Source organism: Molothrus aeneus, chromosome 2 (genome assembly GCF_037042795.1).
Source record: "Molothrus aeneus isolate 106 chromosome 2, BPBGC_Maene_1.0, whole genome shotgun sequence".
NCBI lineage: Eukaryota > Metazoa > Chordata > Aves > Passeriformes > Icteridae > Molothrus > Molothrus aeneus.
Genome location: NC_089647.1, coordinates 102,873,550 through 102,894,052, shown reverse-complemented (window position 1 = coordinate 102,894,052; position 20,503 = coordinate 102,873,550). Strand labels below are relative to the sequence as shown.

General features: G+C 38.9%; 1 protein-coding gene across 1 annotated transcript in view; it reads right to left on the bottom strand.

Moving 5' to 3' along the window:
• Positions 1-20,503, bottom strand: part of PHEX (phosphate regulating endopeptidase X-linked) — a 95,094-nt gene that overhangs the window by 19,897 nt on the left and 54,694 nt on the right. Inside the window, exons 13-15 of the mRNA XM_066571650.1 lie at positions 14,099-14,176; positions 12,392-12,495; positions 4,376-4,434 (exon numbers count right to left, since the gene is read on the bottom strand). Coding sequence (XP_066427747.1) covers positions 4,376-4,434; positions 12,392-12,495; positions 14,099-14,176 — 241 coding nt within the window. The remainder of the gene's footprint in view (positions 1-4,375; positions 4,435-12,391; positions 12,496-14,098; positions 14,177-20,503) is intronic.

The window sequence follows — 20,503 nt, the reverse complement described above, 5'->3', positions numbered from 1 at the left end:
GTTCCAATTATGATAATTAAAAAGATAGTATTCATGCTGCTTAGATGATATGAAGTGTACTTAGATACATTTTGAGACTCTAAAGGCAATGACACATACCTGTTCTCCTTGTTAAGTACCTATAATTAAAGGGGAAATTGACGAGCAAATGCACAGAAAATTGAAAAATTATCCAAACTAGGATTAAAAAATAATTAACCACCATTATAAACATGCATAGTGGTTCCTTTAAGACACTTTGAATTATGGAAAAAGAGAAAATAAATAAATAAAACTCACATACAGAGAACATCAGGAATAAACTTGTATAACATTAAGGTAAATTATATGTAACATATTTTTTAACTCTGCTCTTTGAGGCGCATCTTACCTTGATGCAGCTACTTATTTCTCCTTTGGAAATATTAATAGAATCACTGGTCATTCAAACTATCAACAGTTTAGTAATGAAAATCAAACAAAGCAACACCAAAGACAGAAGTGTTTGCACTAAAAGACAGCAAAATTTGGTACATCTACTGCATTTGCAAGATTTGCTAAATTCTCCCAAATCTAGTAAATCTTTTAATCACCCAGTTTCTATTCTCTATTCATTTTCTCTTTTAGTGAAACAAGACCTTTTTTCCAAGTTACAGAGCAGTCAAGTTAAAAACACTAACAGCCTGCCTGTATATGAAGATCACATGGACCTGCATGGATATTCCAATATTTATGTCAGTGATACAGATTACAGAGAGAGAAGAATTTGTGATCCTTCCATCAGGAGTGTCAGAGACATCCCTGTGCTCTGAATATAGAAAGAAAAAGCAGCTGCCTAAAGCTCAGAAGTGCTCAGGACATCCACATTCACCTTCCCTTGTGCCAGGTACCTGATGGTTGCTCCTTTTCAGAATCCATGGGTCAAGGAACTGATGTTTCTTTTTCTCTAAACTTTTTCAAGAAGCCTCCAGTGACTAATCAAGTTTGGAGTTACTGTAGTTTTGTTGATATCCTCACTCAGCACATTTCCATTTCCAAGCTAATGGTCCTAATTTTTAGAATCAAATTTTGGAAGTGGGGATTTTCCAGTTCACATAGAAACCACTTTCCATAACCAAATTTTATTACACATTTTAAAATTATTTATCTTATTTCTCAAATTCTTCTTAGCAAACTCACTTACAAAGAGCAAAAATGGATGGGCCTTGAAGACAATAAAGTCCAATTTGCTCACTGAAAGCAGGGGCACTCAAGCAGATAGTGAAGAGGATATCTGGTCCATTCACTCATTTACAGGAGTGATCAGCCATGGATGTGAAGGCAAAGAGTTTCAGGCAACTACCTGTGAGGTAATTCTTCTGGAAGCACACATTCCTACCTTCCAGCAGCCAGCAGCAGAGGGAACTGTCCTCCTGGACTGGGTTTATATCCCTCTGTTCTTTTGTAAAGAACAGAACACAACACCCTCTCTTCAGTTCATCTCCTAATGCAGTGAGTAGCACAGACCCTCACAACAAACCCCTCCAACTATTTGCCAACAAGTAATTGGTTCCTACCTCCTTTTCTTATTCTAATCAGCCATTAATTTATGAAAGGACCTTCTTTCTTGTCCCATGACAACTCTCAGTTATTAGTATTGGGAAAGAACCTCATCAATAGTGTTCTTTGGAAAAGAAACATATGATCGTATCAAGCATACTTACTTGCTTTCTTAATTAAAAAAAGCCAAAACTCTAGTAGATTAAGAAAGCATGATTTTTTTCTAAAAGGAAAAGCAAAAAACATCTCAAAAACATCTCAAAAACATCTCAAAAAACATCTCATCTCATGTTCACTCTTCACTGTTATATCATATGATTATTCATTCTCTCTATTCAATCATGTTGTGGTCACAAACAGATTCCTTCATATAAAGGCTAAAATGGCTTGTTATGCAGATCCCTCTGAACTGTCTTTTGAAAAACAGGATTTGATACTTGTCACACCTATTCTTTCTGTGCTGAGGCCACTATAAGTCATAGGCTATACATCAAAGCTGGTTGTTTGGAAATTTTTTGTCTAAGTTCTTTTGAAATACCTGGGAGAATATTATCTGGTCCTTATATTTGTCACAGTTCCTTATATGAATTTCTTCTAAAGTCCCTTCTATTGACTTCTATTCTAAATTTTAAACAATTTCTGAGACTGACCTCTCACAAGAAAAAGTTCCAGAATTAGAATTTCCCAAACTCTTTCAATGCAAAGAATTATCTTATTTTTTATGCCTTAGAGACTCTCCTCTCTCAGGGAATTTGACAAACAGGTTTTAGTATAAGTTCTTATGCTCCTAGAAATTTGGTCCATGAAATTTTTCTGGGCTTGCTATATCACAATTTTACATCTAACTTGCTAGAGTTCAAGCTTAATTCTTATTCTCAAATGATTCTGGTTTCTAGAACTTTTTTTTCTGTTATTTAACTAGGCCTTTAAAATTGCCACAGTTCTGTGGCATGTGAGCAGCCCCCAGAACTTTGTACAGATTACTACTGAAAACACAACTGCAAAGCAGTAAGGTAGCAGAATTAATGGGAAATCAGTAGTGATGTGTCAAATGTTTATCAGCAGCTTCTACCAGAGAATGTCCCTCCCACATCACCCAGGGCTCTTGCCCCATAAAAACAATGCCACTGCCATAAAAACACAGCAGCCAGCAGTGGCAGACAGTACTGTGCCTTTCTCTGAATCCTCCCTTCTCTTGCACATCATTTTTAGGGCATGATTACATTTTTACCTCTCTCTCAGGTGCAAGAGGATTTTGTTCAGAAAGAGCCACCTAAACCCTTTTCCTCTTTGAAACAGTCCTAAAAGGACTGAGAGTCAGTGGCACTGTCCAAACTTCCAGGTCACCTGCCAGCAGAATGAGAAGTTCAGCAGTTATGATATAGAAAATACAATCACCTCTACACCCATGACTGATGGGTTACATTTGACAACTGCCTCTTTTTTGCCTCCTGACTCTTTCAGACACAGCAAGTGTGAAATGTTCAGCGGCTCCAGCCTCTCATCACAGTTTTCTCTAATGTGCCATGGCAGAGAGACTGGGACAGCTGAACACTGCTCAAATTTGAAAGAACCCAATATTAAAGAAGGTATAACAGCAATGGCTCTCATTTTTCTCTGAGCAGGCTTCCTCTCCACTCACACAAAACCTTCCTAGCAGCAGTGGTGGCTGGAGGAAGAGCAGCTGTAATGCTTCAGGGGTACCTCAGAGCTGTGACCACCTCAGCCAATGCTACCTCAGATGATCAACAAAAATGTGACTGCCTAATGATGGCAGCCCTCTAATTAAGGCAGAGCTATCTAAATTGAGCACTAATTTTAATCAAAATAATTTTCTAATTATTATACGTGCTTTACAAATGAGATCACTTAGACACAAAAAAAATTTAAGTGAGTGCTTTGAAGGCAAAACTGTTTACAGAAATTGGTAGAAGCAAATACCAGCAGACTCAAATTGCCTGTCCTCTGTTGTACCTTCTTCAGTGTGATACATTAACTTTGTGCCTTTCTTTCTGTGACCAAAAGAGATTCAGGAGAAAAAAGGAGAATCACTCAGCAATTTTTGAGGTCCTGACTCTGGGGACTGAGACCACAGAAGTGGTGGCAACCACTTTTCAGACCCTAACAGCTTAGAATGAGAAGGCTGATTTAACATGCAAAGCTAATAAGAGCAAAGAGAATTGCCAGGGTAAAGGTAAAACTGTTGCACAAAGACTGGCATAGAATTTTAAAGCCTGTTAGAAAATTTCAATTCAAACCCCATTAAAGCAAACAGGAATGAACATCCAAACTCGTAACACATCATTGAAAAACTCAGCTCTTCCACCTTATTTGTTTCCACACTAGAATATATGCTGCCTAAAACCAGCCAGTAACAAAAAATAGAATCAGACAAGTAGTACTGCACATACAGGTAAGAATTTTCAGTTAACTACAGATATCACTCCTTGCCCTTGAATGAATTGAACAAATCCACTGGATATGCTCTATTATGTCTTCTGGTCTATATCACAGTCTTCTCTAGTCACATTTATTGTTACATGTCTGTCAATACTAAAGGACAGAACTGCTATCACTGTGTATTTATGGAGATGTGTGTACATATTCTTGCTACAGAAAACAGAAGATAGAGACATTAGGCTTTAATAAAAGTGATTTATGTTATCATTCACAATGGACAGAGTACAAACACACACACACGCACACACACACTCTTAAGTCTCACAGCTGAATTACCAGGTTTGAACTTTTAATTTTCAGTCATAAGAAACACAACAGGTACAGCTGTTATCTGAAGCTCGATACATACATTCCCAAACAAGCATTTTATAAGGAGGCTCAGAAGGAAGATACTCACTGATTTGGTTGGTAGATGCACTATAAAAAGCATTTACAGTAGTTGGGCTTGTAAACCACCTGGAGTAAGAACAAGAGAAATTGTCTGTCAGTACATTGGCATTCACCTTTATGAATCAAAGGAGCAAAGATAAAAATTGAACTCAGTAGAAGAAAGTAAAACATTAGGAACTTAAGATACATTAAAGTTTAAATATTTCTCCATTTCAGTACATGCTACCTTCACTTTCTAGAACATTGAAATCTATTGTTTAATGACTTTAACTGCATACAGTCAATAAATGCCCAACAGGAGCAATTCTTAGTGTTCCTATCATGTGATCTGTTTAATTTTTAAGTGGCCACTGTGCTTGTGAGGCTGATGAAACAAAATTCACCCAGAAGAGGCTGCAACACGGACAGCAGCTGTGAAAACTCTCCTGGGTGTCTTTCAAACACGTGTGGAGGAACTCCATGTGGGAATTAGAGGAGAGCATTTTGAAACAAGTAAAGTGGCTTTAGAGGCTTTGCTGAACAACTACTTGGAAAATTAGGATTATGCCAGCAACATAAAGAGATGATTTCTGGGAATGTAAATTCAAAATAAACAGCTTCATGTTCTGTGCCCTATGCAGTGAGCATGACCATCCTAAACAAACAGACCTCTTGCCAGGCATTTTTTCTCATAGTTTGATTTCTCATATATACTGGAAGAAACCTTAGATTTAAATAGGAGTTGGACTTTGATGATCCTTGTGAGTCCTTTCCCACTCAGGATATTCTATGATTCTATGAATAGCAAATGAATCTCCTTAGCCTAAGCTCTTCTGTATTGAGAGTGGCTTCAACCACATGAATGGAAAATCTTGACTGACTTCAGCTGGATCCAAATCCCCTCAGATGAAACCCTGAGTTCAGTGAGCCCAAAATTTCACTTTGTGGTTTTATAAGAGAGAAATTAGGCTAAAGAAATAAAGATGATGATAATTAGTGGCTAGTTCATAATAACTTAGAAGCAACTCCAGTAAATGTTCAAACAGGAACATCCTGATATCATTAGCAAAATATTACTCAGAAGTTTTATAAAACTGTGTGAATGCAATGTAATTGCTTTGGAAAATTTCTTTTAAAGAGAAGAGAAAGGAGCTGCAAAACAATGAGTAAGATCTTTCCAAAGGAAGATCTATCAGAATATGGAAAATGTGTGATATCAATGACAATGTATACACAATTCATGCTTTTAAATAGCCCCCTTAGTAAAAGAATCATCTGCAGATCCTGACTGTTTTTCTGACAACTGATGTCCTCACTTAAACCATGTAACAAAGGGGATAGTTCAAAAATGGCAGCATTTTGTCTTTTATCAATAAATTTAACTGCTTGTATAATTCTCCAAGCTGAGCAGCTTATTTTGCAATACATCAACTAGAAAAACTAATAAATGAAGGCTAAAAGAGTGATGTCATGTACATATCCTAACCATCCATTACATTACATGCTCTAATTGTCAGAGATAACTTTCCCTGTCTTGTTCATTAGGAGATTGTGGAGGGGAGGAGTAGGGGGAGGTTGTTTTCTCGTCTATTTTCTGCTTTCTTCATAGTAAGGAGATTAAATGTTAGAGGTAATGTAGTGAGATAATGGAAAATTGAAGAAAGAATGTATATGGTGAGGAGACAAAGAAAAAAAATTAGGGGCTTAATTAACTACATTTGAATTTCATGTTTGTTCATAGCAGCAATCAGCTGAACTGTTTTGAAGGATGCAAGCCTGCCATTCATGCCTTGGGACTGGTGCTCCAGGCTTAGCTGTAAATCTGGAGGACTGTCCCTTTTTTGAAAAGGAGAAAACCCATCTGAAAGAGTCAAGACTTCAATTTATATTTTACTGTAAGTTTGAGCAAAGACACATAGTGTTGTGACTGGCACCTCACCCTCTTGGCTTGTTCTGCTTACAATGGCCTTTCTGTTCTCAAACAGCAATTTTTGAGCATGAAAAAGGCTTCTGGGACAGAAAATGCTCCCTTTTTGCAAAGTCCTCTTAGCCTTTTATTTCCAGTCAGAGGATCAAGGGCCTGAGACGTATAACAGACACTTCAAAACAGATTAATGTGCTCTGGCTCTTCTCTCCATCCTCTGGGGGGGCTTACCACAGCTAGCTGCAGAGAAGAACCACCACAAGCAGCAGCAAAGAGCTCTTCACTGGCTAGAGACAGCCCTCCAACAGCACAAGTTTGCTCTTGCTCTTCCTGGGTGAGGAGTGGTGATGCAGGAACTTGCTCCCCATAGCAGCACCTTAGTCTGCCCAACAGCAGCGGTGAATGCTGGTGACATTTGGTCCACATTTACTGAGGAAGGACTTCACACAACCCTCTGGCCATACTTTCATACCTATGAACTCATAAATTTGTAGCTTGCAGGTGAAGACAAATCACCACATCCCTGTCCTCAGGTTGCTGCTTTTCTCATGATCTACAAGAGCAGAGCTCATCCTGTTTGCTGAGCTTAGCATGAGCACAAGGCTGAGAACAGCCTTGATTTTCCCAGTGCAAAACTGAACTCAGTTGTTTCCAGGTTGCTCCTTTATAAAAATGCCTTAAGAATGATCCTGTATGGAATTCATTTTGCTTTTAAGCAGTTAAGAAGAGGACATATAGCAGCCATACTGAGAAGTCAGGAAGAATGAGAGCTCTCTGGTAAAAAAGCAGAGTATTTAATATTTGACATTTGGCAAGAAGCATATTTCTAGTCCAGCATTTTGTTGTACCATTCTGAGTCCTCTCAAAAAAATTTAGGAAGTATTTTCCACAAAAGAGTAGCAATAACCAAGACTGCTTCCATCCAGACTAGCAGAACAACTTCAATTCTCCTCTGCCATGCACTTTCATTTCCTTGAATGACGGAACCTTCAGGGACAGTCCTTAACTAAAAACACACCAAATTACAACATGAAGGGATGCAATAAATAGCTGCTGTTGCTGTTAAATTTTAAGGTGAAGCAAATTTAGAAATAACTCTCCCATTCCTGCTTGAAGTCAGATTCCCTGAGCATTTGCTCTAGGTCTGGTTACAATTTCTGTGTGCTTTATCTACTCACAGAAGGATAGAGAAAAATAAAGGCATCACACATTCCTAGCTCTTATTAACTACAAAGTAAATAAATAAAAATTCTAGAACTGTTTACACTGTTTTTATTTGCTATAAGTTTGTGAAAAGGGGACAGCTTTGAATGATGTCCTGTAGCATTACCTATCTACTTCTGCAGCAGTCAAAACCTCATTCTGCAGAGTTGACACTTGTATGGTTGAGATTTCTCTTGTAGAAATAAAATGTGAAACAGACACTGAGATAGCAATTGGGGCAGAAACTCTCTTAGGCTGTGTTCTTGAGGCTGAAATGTCCTCTGATATTTTCTTTCTGTGTTTAGAGTATAGTGTGCTACATTGCCATTCATGAATAGGGGAGGTTGGGAACATTTACAACACAGAAAAAAGCTTATTAGTTTATTTAATTCTCTGCAAAGCACAAGCTGAATTTGCAAATTGATCCTCAGTTTTTTGAATTGGAAGAAATCATTCGGTCTTCTGTTCAACATTCAAAGTAAGAAATAAAAAATAAATAATCATGTAAACAAAGAAAATGAACTTGTGAATGTACAAAGAATTAAGCTGGTTAGAAATGAAAAGCTGTACAAAGTTTCTGGAAGCTGGAAAATTTCTTCCAAAGAAAACACTAAGAAAAACTTCTATATGGGAGGCAACCTTCAAGGTGACTTTCAAAATTGTATTTCCTCTTCTTATTGTTAGCCTCTTCTTTATTTTCCCATGTAGAAACAGATTATTATCCCAGGTCAGGTTGGCATCTGTCTCCCTTAGGAATGGACAAGCAGCGAGGATGGTAAGGCTGGGCCCAGCCTTCAGTGCCACATCCCTGCTTAAAATGAGGCTCAAACACCAGGAAAAGGCTCCAGGAGGCTCCTTTCCAGCCTCACCTCTCCAGGGCAGGTCCCAGCCACACAATTTCCAGAAGCATCTCTCCAACAGATAGCAGCCTGCCCAGTGTTTTTGATGGCTGCTTTTCCCTTTTTGCAGAAGGAGCTTTTACACTTAGAGGTATCCAACCCAGAAACTCTCAGAGCTGCCCTCCCTTGTGGCAAACCAAGAGCCAGGGCTTACACACAATTGTGCGTGGTCAAGAAAAATAAAGATAAATCCTGGAGGAGACCCCAGAGTCCTCTCATAGCATCCTTCTTTTACATTCTCTTATTGGGATACCAGACACCTACATCCCCAGTTCTGAAAGTCTAGTGAAAAACAGAAAGATTTGGCCAGGTCTAAAAATCTTAGATTATGTGCTGACTTCAAAGGAGAAAGATGGCTAATAATGAAGTGGTGGGGCCAAGTAGTCCTCTGATGCTTTGTTATTTGCAAGTATGATATCAGTGTTAAGAAGGACAGATTCTGTCTCTGATTAAAAGGTGCAGGCATGTGCAGGCACACACACAAGGATATTTGTATGTATGAATGTGTGTGACTCCATGGAAGGATAGACAAATGCAACTAAAACTCTGACTCTCCTTAATTTTTCCCTTCCCATGGCCATCACTTCCCCCTGTACTGCCTTTCACTTTCCTCTGCTCCAGGTGTATCTCCCCTGGTTTATAATGATTGTCCTCACACCTGGTGCCCACCTTCCCACACTGCTCCTTCCAGACTCTCCATTGGGCCCTCTCAACCCTACCTGGGCTGGTTTGTGCACCACATTCCTCAGCTCCTGCACAAATCCCTTTCATTTTTCTCTCTGCTGATACCTGAGCACTTTTTTTCTTGTTGGATAGAGCCAGCTGTGAAGGTGACAGTCACCTCCCCAGCCAGCTGTGAGGATGGCAGCTGGCATCAGGGCTGGTGTTGAGCACAAGTGACACCTCCCAGAGCTGTGGTGTCCCCAGGGGAGCCTGGCCCCAGGACTGGAAGAAGAGGCAGCTCCAGCACCCCAGTGCCTTGTCACAGCTTTAGGGTACCAGTGGGGCTGGGTGTGGAACATCACCCATGCCCTGAGCAATGAGAGCTCATCTGAGTTCCTCCATGCTCCCCTCTCCTGTCAGGCAGATAAATGCCAGGGATGGAGGGAACAGGAGAACAAAGATTTTTATAATTACTCCTGATTTAGGTTTTTTTTCCTTCCTTTTTTTTAATTAAAAACTGTTGAATTTCCGAAACAATATACTTTTCCACTTTGTTATCTCTCAGGATCTTTTGGTCATTGTGACCCAAGAATGTTAAAAGTCTCTTTTCCCAGCCCAAGTGCTTGAAGAATGAGTGGAAGCTCTTCATTTCTCAGTCTCAAGGTTGTTTCTTGTATCTTATCTATAAAAAATTTTCTCCTGCCCTGCCGAGGTCCGTCCAGCAGGACAGTTCCAGGCACTCTGCCTGCCCCCGGGGCGGTGTTATGTCTTTATAATAAAAACTACACATACAATGTTTACAAATACTTTCCAATACCTACCACCTATGTTAGACAGTGAGCTTCTACTCTAAACCAGCCTAAAAGTGCCAACATGACAGCAGAAGATGGAGGCCAAGAAGAAGAAGGAGAAAGGCTGGACATGCCCAGATCCCTCCATCTTGCCCCCTGAATCCCCATTCTAAAATACCCCAAAATCTACCTTCCCACCCTGTGACAACTTCACTATTATTCTACCTAAACTGTTGTGGCTTGCTGATCTTCATCTAAGGTTGGTAGTTTGCTCCACGGGTCATAATCAAACCCACAGGTGTTTTGGGCTCTGTGTCAGGGCTTCTGAGCCCCCTGGCAGGGATCTTGGCTGTCCTGGACAGCCAGAGGGATGTCCTGGGTTCCCACAGTTATCCATATTCCCCCTTGTTTTATCCAACTGCTTTGTTTTGTGTCTCCCGTCTCTCTCCATCCCCTGATGGTCTTTCCCTGGTGCTTTGATTGAACTATAATTTTAATTTCACGTTTAGCTGAGGAAAGTGATTCCAGTTTGAAATAATTATTGAGAAGCATGGACTGTCTGCTAAAAGAATATAGTGTTTTACCTTTTGGGTGTAATATTATTTTAGCAACTTTTATTTTATTTCCTTAAACACTAATTTTCTTATTTATCTTTTTTGGTCCACAATTTTGATGATCTTATAATATCTATCTTGAAATATAAATGTTATGCTAAAAGCTACTAAACTAGGGAAAAGAAGAAATGAAGCAAATAGAAACAAAAACCCAAGGGTAATTAGCTATTAACATAGCACCAAGTCTCATCAAAAATTCTGTGGAGTTACATGAAATGTAAAAGTTTAAAAAACAAAAACAGAAAAATAGGAGAGAAAAAGAAGACAAAAGCATCAGAAAGCAGTGGAATATGATGATTTAAAAGTGAAAAGTAGCTAAAAAGTGGCTGATATTTTTGAGGCAAGGTTTGACATGACTTAGACTGGTGAGTGGGAGTTATTGGTTTATTTAAATAAATTTTTAAAAAAATTCTGTAGGCAGCAATGACTCTGTGCCTTGGTGTCCCTCAGCAGGCAGAGTGACACCACTTTCAGAGCCCTTTTCTCTCACTGAACAGTTGCAGAGACAGAATAATGTCCCAGCAGGAGCCCTAATTATCCCTCCCTGCCAGGGCTTAGGTGAGATTACCTCCAGCCCTGCAGAAGGCAGAGCAAATAGCTGTGCTAACAAAGGGAAGGGACCAGAAATCAAACTGGCACCCAGCAGGCCTGAATGTGCTCTGAGGGCTGACAAGAAAAGAGCTACAAAGGTGATGAGGGGCTGGCTATTATGTGGTCCTGGGAATAAGAGGTAAAGACAGGCATGAGAAGGGTTCAATCTTGTAGAGGGCAATTGGATAACACTCATTTTTTAAGCATACCCATGTGACAGCTCTCAGAATACAGTCCTGGAGTCAGGGGCTGCCTACCACATGATTTCCTCTCAGGAGAGCTTTCCCAACCTGCGCCAAGTCTACAGGTTCTGCATCAGGGCTGGCTGCCCCAGGGCTGACCACTGCCATAGAGAGGCCAGTGCTGTTCCACTGCTCTCTTGGAACTGCTGCCCTGAAGAGAACACACCACCACAGTCTGGTCCTGCATCCAGGAAAATCCCTAAAATCATACCCCAGGACTGACCAGTGCAATGTCAGAGAAAGCTGCGATGAGAAGGTAAAATTCACAATTAAATCTAAGTTATAAATAATGCCTTGAACACACAGGGCCAAATTAAAACACTTCAACCATGAGCAACCTTAGTTTGTCCCCCTGCCTCATGGACAGCACAGAGCCACCCCCAGAAGAAGGCACGGTTCAGTTTGAGTAGGGTTTCTGGAGCCCTAAGGAAATAAACCACTGGAACTAAGCACTGCCACTGATTTCAAAGTCTGTGTGTAGAAGAAGTCATTTTTAAGGAGCATGATTAGACTAATTAAGTTCTGCTTAGGTTTTAATTTGCATTTTAAGGATTTGATTACCCACCAGTAAGAAAAGAGAAGGATTCTCTTATGTATTTTATGAAAGTTTGTGACACAATCTGCACTCTCATGTTTACAAATAAATAAAAATAACATACGTAGATTCAATTATGTTCCATTCTGTATCATTGCTATCAACAGCAGGTAACTAAACAATGCTGATTTGTATTTCTAATAACAACATTATCTCTTACTATGATTTCATTCCTACAGAATTCAGTTCATAAATCCCTGCTGTACCATTTCAAACTCTAACTGTGACCAGGAGACATAATCCATTTTTAATTGCAATTCAATTACCCCTTTTTTCATTAAATTAAGTTTAAGCTTCAAGCACATGACTATTCTGCATATGAACAGGGATACCTTCAAAAAGAAAATTCACAGGAGTTTCTGAATAATGGGAGTTTGCCCATAGGCTTTTTGTGGCATATCATATTGCTGTTAACATAATTCTATTAAAACTTAATATATAACAGTATTTAATATAAAAATTAAATAATATAAGTTAAAATATTGTTAGAAGATTATGTAAATTTGCCTTTTTTCTACTCACTCTGTTTTTGGAACTTCTTTTCTAAGCCAGTAGAAATCAGATTGGGCTGCGTATTTGCGAGTTTGCAATACATTGCCAAAATAATCACTTTCTGTAAACTTCAGCTGTACCAAGAAAGCACAGACATTTTTAAAGCATGTCCAAAAAAACAAAAGCTCACATAAAACAAACAGAACTTTTATTTTATATGAGATAATTACCTAATTTTTTTGCGATTATCAAAGCAAGTAAAATTTTCACACTTGGTAGGAAGAATAAATATTTTATGAGCTTAGTTAAAAAAAAAAAAAACAGTGGCTGAACAGATATGTACAAGAGTCTGGAGCACTGGGAAAACTCTTCATTGTGCAGAGTGCTGCTGAAGGAATCATAAGCACCCAACAGTGCATTGCAGACTGCACATTTCCATGGCTATTATTAAGAGAGCCTCTTTCCCAAGAGGAAGTAGGCTTACTTTTATTTTTAAAAGTGCATTTTAAAACCACTTCCAACAATGTAATGAGGTCCCTTTTTCAGTTTGTTTTACATTTTATAAAAAATATTTCATATTCTGTGCCTTCTGAGAGTTCTACCACATTAAATATTTACAGCCATAGGGCTCCATGCTTCCATAAGTTTCCAAATCTAATAGCACACAGAAAACTAAACAGGCAAGGCAAAGGGATGTTAATAGGTTATAAATCCCTTTCATCAGTTTAAAACAATTCTAGGATTTGTGAGGGAGTTGCTCTTTGAATGTAAACTTTGGGTTTGCAAGCATGATTAACAAGTATTTTTCACCAGCCATTGCCACTTATCTGAGCAAATAATGCCACACACTGAGTGACAGACTTGGTTACATGCTCTGTCTCATTGCACTGTTTTCACTGCATCATCTCACCCTACAGCTTCCCTGGACAAGGACTAGGCTGATGGACATGGTTCTCCCAATAAATGATGCCTCTATTTAGTGTCTGTTCATGTGCTCTGGCAAAGATGATGATTGCTCTTGTATTTTACTGCTTCAGGATTGAACTTGTGTTTCTAGTTTGCCTGTGACTTTCAGCAATACAATTCATCAAATGCATGCCACAGTTGGAAAGTAGTAAATTTATTGTTGTTGTTGTTGTTGTTTTTGTTGTTATTAATAATTTGCCTTCCTGCCTTAGTTTTACTGAACAGGTACTGGGGCAGGAAGGAGTCCCCCCACAGTATCTTTGTCCAGCAGGCAGCACAATAGGCCTATACATTGGTTAGGACCTCTTGGCATGATTATAAACATCAATTGTAAATTAAATTCATAGCCTGGAGATATGAGGAGAACTTATATATGGCATCCTAAATTGTGATATTCTGAGGTAAATTGCATTAGGCTTTTTGAAAATCATTATTTTGAGAAAAAATGCTTTTGGTTTGTTCAATTTTTACAACTAAATGTGAAATTATTACAGTGCGTGCATAACCTTTAAAATGCTTAATAGCAGGACGGTTCTTTGCACCCAGGCAGATTTTACTCCCAGCAGGACTCATGATCTCACTTAGATACAACAGCAATGAGTATTTAGATAAAATTTAGAGCTAGCACACTTCAAAAATAAAATAAAAATAACCAAGCAATCATGAGTCCAGGTGCATGCCAAACAAAAGACTAGCTTGACTTGAGACAGCAGCAAAACAGAGCAAATAATGGCTGCAATAGATGAATAAAGCTGCAAGCCTGGCACTTACTGTTTTGATGTCTTCATTAATATATGTGTCATTCATTATAAACTGAGGGTAACCAACTTTCGCCATAACTGCTTTTGCCTTTGAAAAAGAAAAAGAGAAAAAAAAGTTTTGACAGATAAATCCACTTCTCAGCATACAGCTTTTTCTCTTTCTTGCTAAGTTTCCACTTGGTATTATTAAGCTTCCCTGGAGCCATCCTAATGTAACTTCAAAACAACCTGCCTACAAGGTAAACTTGGTGCCACAAATGAGCTTGGCATCACAAGGCAGAGGGTCCAGATTCTGTTGTCAGATTATCACAGTGGGTCTGTCACTGCCTGCAGAGCTCTTGCGTACTTACAGCGACGTGTCTGAGTGCAAAGTCTTAACAGCTGATTTTCCCTACAGGGTTTTGTGTTAATCAGATGGTCAAATGCCTGTTTGTACACTGTTTTCCAAAAGACAACAGGAAATGGCCTGTTTTGCTATGGCACAGTAGTTGGTACAAATCCAACTGCTAAAACAGATTTGATGCACAGATGTGAATCAAGCTTGATCCCAGCAAGTGCAGCCTGGCGTTTCCACTGAGGGCCACTTCCATTTGCACCTGAGGATGGGTCCTTTTCTGAAGGACACTGTACTTTCTGAAAACCACAGGACTGGTCTGTGTGTAGTTATCCAGTTTCCCTCCCTTTCTTTGCAGTCTTTGCTCTTTCCCTAATGCCACTAGAGATGTTAAAATAAGACACTTCATTTTTCATTAATCCTCTTTCAGTTGTGATTTGGTCCCAGCATTTATGCACAACCTGTGCAAATAGTCCAGTGTGAAGTAGCTGTAGATGAGTATTCCCACTTTGTAAATCATGGTGTGAGTTTATAAACAGCCTTGGTAATGTCCTCACAAAAATATCAGACACCCAAAATCTCTGTGGAAACAAGTTTCCAGAAGAAAAGCAGAAGTACACTAAAAGATAAGATGACACACCAAGAAGTGAAATGTGACAAGTCCATAGGATAAATTACAGCTATGATGGATTAGGTTAGCACAAAACTTTCATTTTTTATATTTTCATGACGATGAATATAATTTCTCCATAAGTCTTTGGAATTCCCTCCATTCAAAAAATGCTCCTCTCTGGTCATCAGACTCTGATGTCAAAACTCAAATGAATATTGCAAGATATGAAAAACAATAAATGATTGGCCTTTAAACCAAGTACAACAGTACCAAGCCTGCATTCTGCTCTCTATGAGCAGAGCCTGGGTCTTTTTTAGGGTCCAACAACTTTTATTCCTTTTTGCTTCAGGGACTGACTGCTTAAGGGAAGATTTCCCTTCCTCCATACAGCCTTTCCCCTTCTCCCACTTCAGAGCATCTCAATACAGCAGGGCCTCCTATACAGCAAGACATAAAACCAGCTGTTCCACAACTTTCAGAAGAAAGGTGATGGAGGATTGCTTCCATTTAACCAAAGTCATTCTGTCTCCTCTTTTATTTTTCAAGAAAAAAGACCTCCTTCAATTTCTCAATCTCACTTCCAACCCGAAGTCATAATCCTCCATTTGTGACATCACAATTAATTGTGGTTGAGATAATTAAGATGTCACAAACAGAAGATAACAACTTCAGGTAGGAAATTAGCAGCAGGAGCAGACAATCTCTTAAGCAAGAAAGATCCCATTGTCATGCAAATTGCCCTAGTAATAAAAAAAGCAATGGAAGAAAAATGCTGAATGGAAAATATGAAATGAGCCAAATTAACTCTCAACAGAATGTTTCCCCACTTTGCCAGAAGGTTCAGCAGCCTTTCATGATATTTTAAAGGCTGTGATGGGGAGGGAGAACAAAAAGCCAGGAAGGGAACACGATTCATCTGCAAGTTTGTATGTGTTCAAGAGTGTCTAAATTTTTCCTGGTGGTGTTGTTGGGTCCAAGTGACTGAACTTCGCAAGGAAACAGAAAATTTCCTTTACCATTTCCCATGTTTCAATACTAGTTAAAACTAGCTTTGGAAAAGGATAAAGCAAAACCCAACAGTTTTAATTTCTGCTAAGTCAGCTACTTAAACAAATCAGGTGGATCTCAAATGTTCTGCATGAGTTCATCATTTGCTTTGTGACTTTCACATTTGATGTTGTGAGATTGAGATTTCTAAGCATGAGAATAAAATACTCAGACACTATGGAGATTTTTTATAAAGTCTATATAAAACCCTAGTAAATAACAGAGTGTGTCTTGAGATTTTGAAAAGCAACCTCAAAAGGTAATGCTGCTTGTAGTACTTGGATGCTTTGTATGTCTAAAGCTGTCTGTAATTTGTGAGATAGATAGATAGATAGATAGATAGATAGATAGATAGATAGATAGATAGATAGATAGATAAGGGGGAAATGTTATATTATTGCATTTGTTAAATACAAGGCATTACCACAATATGTGTGGTTTAGAGATCTGAGCAAGTAAGACAGACAAAGCTGATGCTGACAGTGAAGGATGTTTGGCTCTTGGTTAGGTAAACTGTTTCCTATAGCCAAAGCAAAACTCATGAGAGATCATAGGAAGCCTTCTGAAGTCCTTGGGAATTCCTCTGACTGGGCTTCCTCCTAGAAGCTTTGCATCAAGTGCAAACCTTTTCAGCAGAGCCCAGCACAATTTATTTACACAACTGACAAGTTAGAAAGTATCACAGGTTTCAGAACTTGCATGTTGGAAGTTTTGTTTCTGTGCCTATTTTTCTGTTCACTTGTGTAATATTTAACAGCAGTCAGGAGATTCCTTATTTACATAGCACAAGGAAGTGGAAAACTCTTCTATAGCTTGCTTACTCTTTGATAATGATGTCATTATTTTCCCCTTGATAGGATTAAAAGTATGTATAAGATACCAGCCTTCCAGGAGGCAAGCACAGGGAGTCAAATGAAATGTGACAAATGTACAGGAACCAGCCATGTGGTAGTTGCACATGAATCCACCATGCACAACTTTTTATAGTTTAAAGGCTCATTTAACTCCTCTCTCTAATTTGCATATTAAACAGCCATGTGTGCAGGAAGAAAAAAGGCACTGGGGTACTTCCCCCAGGCATCATTAAACACTCAGCTGAGTTGGGCTGCTGGGTAAATTAAGGAAACTCATTGCTGCAGGGTGCTTTAGGGTAAGTCATGACAACTCTTTCCTATCCCAGCAGCCAGAGAGAGCAGGCTCTGAGGCAGAGGAACCAGAGTGGGACTATTCCACCACTCCTTGTGCATAGAAGTTTCCCCACTGACTTCAACACAGCCAGGATTTTACCATCAGTGTCTTTCTGTCACAGGGAGAGCATTGCAAGGCAGTTTTACTACACAGACAAGATAATAAAGGAGCTTTCACTCTGCTTAACAACCTGCCAACGTGGGAATGCACACGTGTTTCAGTGCTCTAAAGCAGCCCAGTTCCCAGCCTATTCAAATTCTTACTTGACAACCAAGCATGTGAGCATCCTGAGAGCCTTTTTGCCTCTCAGAGTATGACTTGGATATTTTATACAATACTAAGTACTGACATATTTTACTTACTTAAAGAGAAAACAAAACAAAACATATATCTCACAACAAAGTTTTATGAGTCCAACAGCGATCTTCTGTATATTAACTTACTCAATAACTTTGTGAAGATCATTTTTAAGCTTCTAAATATATAAAAAATTAATACAATTACAGTTCACTGAAAAATTAGCATGAAATACATTGTGAAAGCTAAAATCATTCATGGCAAAGTAATGTTCCATTTAATTACAAAGATTAATTCAGCCTTTATATATGTGCCCAGTCTTTTCATTTTTCATTGAGAACAGATGATTCAAGAGCCATCTGGTAATACTGCTGCATAAATATCACTGCATCTATCTAGAGTTTACATATGGAAAAAATAGGAAAATAGAGTGGTGGATCTTGGCAAAACACAGGAAAGTTCCATCACAGGGCTAAAGCCCAACCCTACAGATGTCAGTAGGAAAACATTACTGACTTGAGTGAGAGATGGATTGAGCTCACCCTAATGATGCACAGTATTTCCTTTGTGGGAAAGTGAAATATCAGGGATTTTCACATTGTCAACTACAATGGAAAGTGAAGTGGCAACTCAAACATGAACACTTGGCCTGAAATGACAATTTTTAACAGTACTTGATCTGCAGTGAACAGTCTGATGCACACTCAAGAATACAGATTAACATTATTTATTTTTAAAACTTAACTGTCCTCTTTTTGTTGCATAACTGTCCTCATTTTGTTTTGTCACAATAATAGAAGCTGTGTAGACTTTTCAAGAACTAGTGTTTCATTTAATAACAATTCACATACCACCACTTCACACTGCACCATAACCATTCCCTCTGTATTACAATAATTGCTTTGAATGCTCTAAAATACTTGCCAAAGTAATGAAGAGAGAAAACACAGCTATCATTTCATCTTTGTAATAGCTTGAGGCCAAGGTCAAAGAAAAAGTAAAATAAATAATCAAGTGACTTGTGCGAGTAATGACACCCCATGTATGCATACAATTGCTTTCAGTTAAACACACATTATGGTTCCAAAAGTAGCTGAGTCCATTTAACAAATTTGTGCTGCCAAATGGAAAAAAAGTCCTAGTCCTTGTCCTTCTTCCCCACTCCTCTCAGCTCTGTCCATAATTCTTCTCATGCTGTCCTGCACCCACAGCCTCCAAAGGCTGCCTCAGCTCCTTAACACCCCTTTCTGTGGGACCACCTAAAACACCCATAACCCAGCAGAAATTTAACCAAGCTTTTCCCCAGCCAGATCACTGAGCTGAATCACTCACTCACCACATGGAAACCCAACAAGTTCTGGAACTTTTACAAGCCAAGTGCTGGGGACACGTGATGTGACAAAGTGGAGAAGAGTTATGTGGTACAGTAGTTACCTCCTCCTCTGAATGAGCTTTTGAAACCAAAGCCTCACTCAGACAAAACTTACTGGCAAGACAATATTATTTAGTACACTTTAAAAGACCATACCATACCTTATAATCCTAGGAAACAGAGAGGAAAAGGCGCACAGCAATTCCCAAGACAAGTGTTCATTGAGATTATATGTTCAGTCTTAATATCTACTATTCAGCAAGACAATATTATTATTACACATAAAGTTTAAAGCATCTAAAAGTTTAGTAGGACTACCATGGACAAAAGAATCAGAAAAAGCCACAATGTACATCAGTGCTACTCTTTTCTAAATCCATTCTGGGTCTCTGGAATACAAAGATTCAGTCATTGGTTCAAGCACTGTGACAGAAGTTTCACTGGAATTAACTTTTCAGTTTAAATGAATCCCACATTAATTTTTCTTTTAAGCAATAGAACTGGATGAAGTCAGAGAAAGTGCAAAACTAGATCTTTATTTCAGTCTTACTTAAATAAACATACTAATTGACTGTGATATTTTCATAAGCACAACTCCTCAGTTCAATGTGGCACTGCAACTAATGGACTCAGTCATTTTTTCTCCCTCCACCAGAAACTCATTCTGCTGCCAGCTTTGCTTTAATTTTGCTGAGGAAAAAAATTCTTTGTCCATTTTATTTTCATTCAATTTTCCACTTGCAACCTCTGTATGACAATTAGCATGATTCCATTCCAGAATATTATATGTGAGAGACATATATTCTGTCTTTCACATACAGAACATCATATCTGCAATATCTTTCTTTGTGGCACACAGAAAATATCTTCATCTTTGAAGATATAAATGCATTTATACTGCAGACCAGTACAACTGAGCGCCTGGCACAGGATGTGCTTAACTGCTAACTATTCCTGTCCAAAGCACCTGGGTGAGTTTTAAGGGTCTTTGGATTCTCAGTGGAGCTGGAATGATGCCCATGGACCAGAAGAAAGGGTGATGCCCAGATATGGAAAATGACTCAGCTGTGGCACCACCAGCAGTGACAGCTCAGCTCCAGTGTGGGATTTTTCTGCACTGGATTCCTCCCTGCACACCTGTGGATCACTTGGGGCATGACTGCCCCAGGGTGCGTGCAGAGCTCGGAGCTCTTTCAGCTGCACTTTGAACGAGCCAGAAATGAATGTGCTGTGCTCTGAAGACACAGACTATCATTAGTATGATGCTGATATAGATATAGATACAGATATAGACACATGCCCCACAGCATGTGCTGCTAAGCTGCCTTTGATAGGACTCATGCCAAGCTAGGCTTGGACTCTTACTTAGCACTGTAAAAAACCATACTGCTCCTGCCTTAATTTTCAGGCAACATTCCATGTTTTCCAATATCTCTGAAAATCAAACAACCAAACACACTCCCCAACTCCAAATTAAAAAAAAAAAAAGAAAAAAAAAAGCCACCTTTGGTTGGTCTTTGTCACATTGGTGACAAAGCTGCAAAAATTATTATATTCAGTTTTC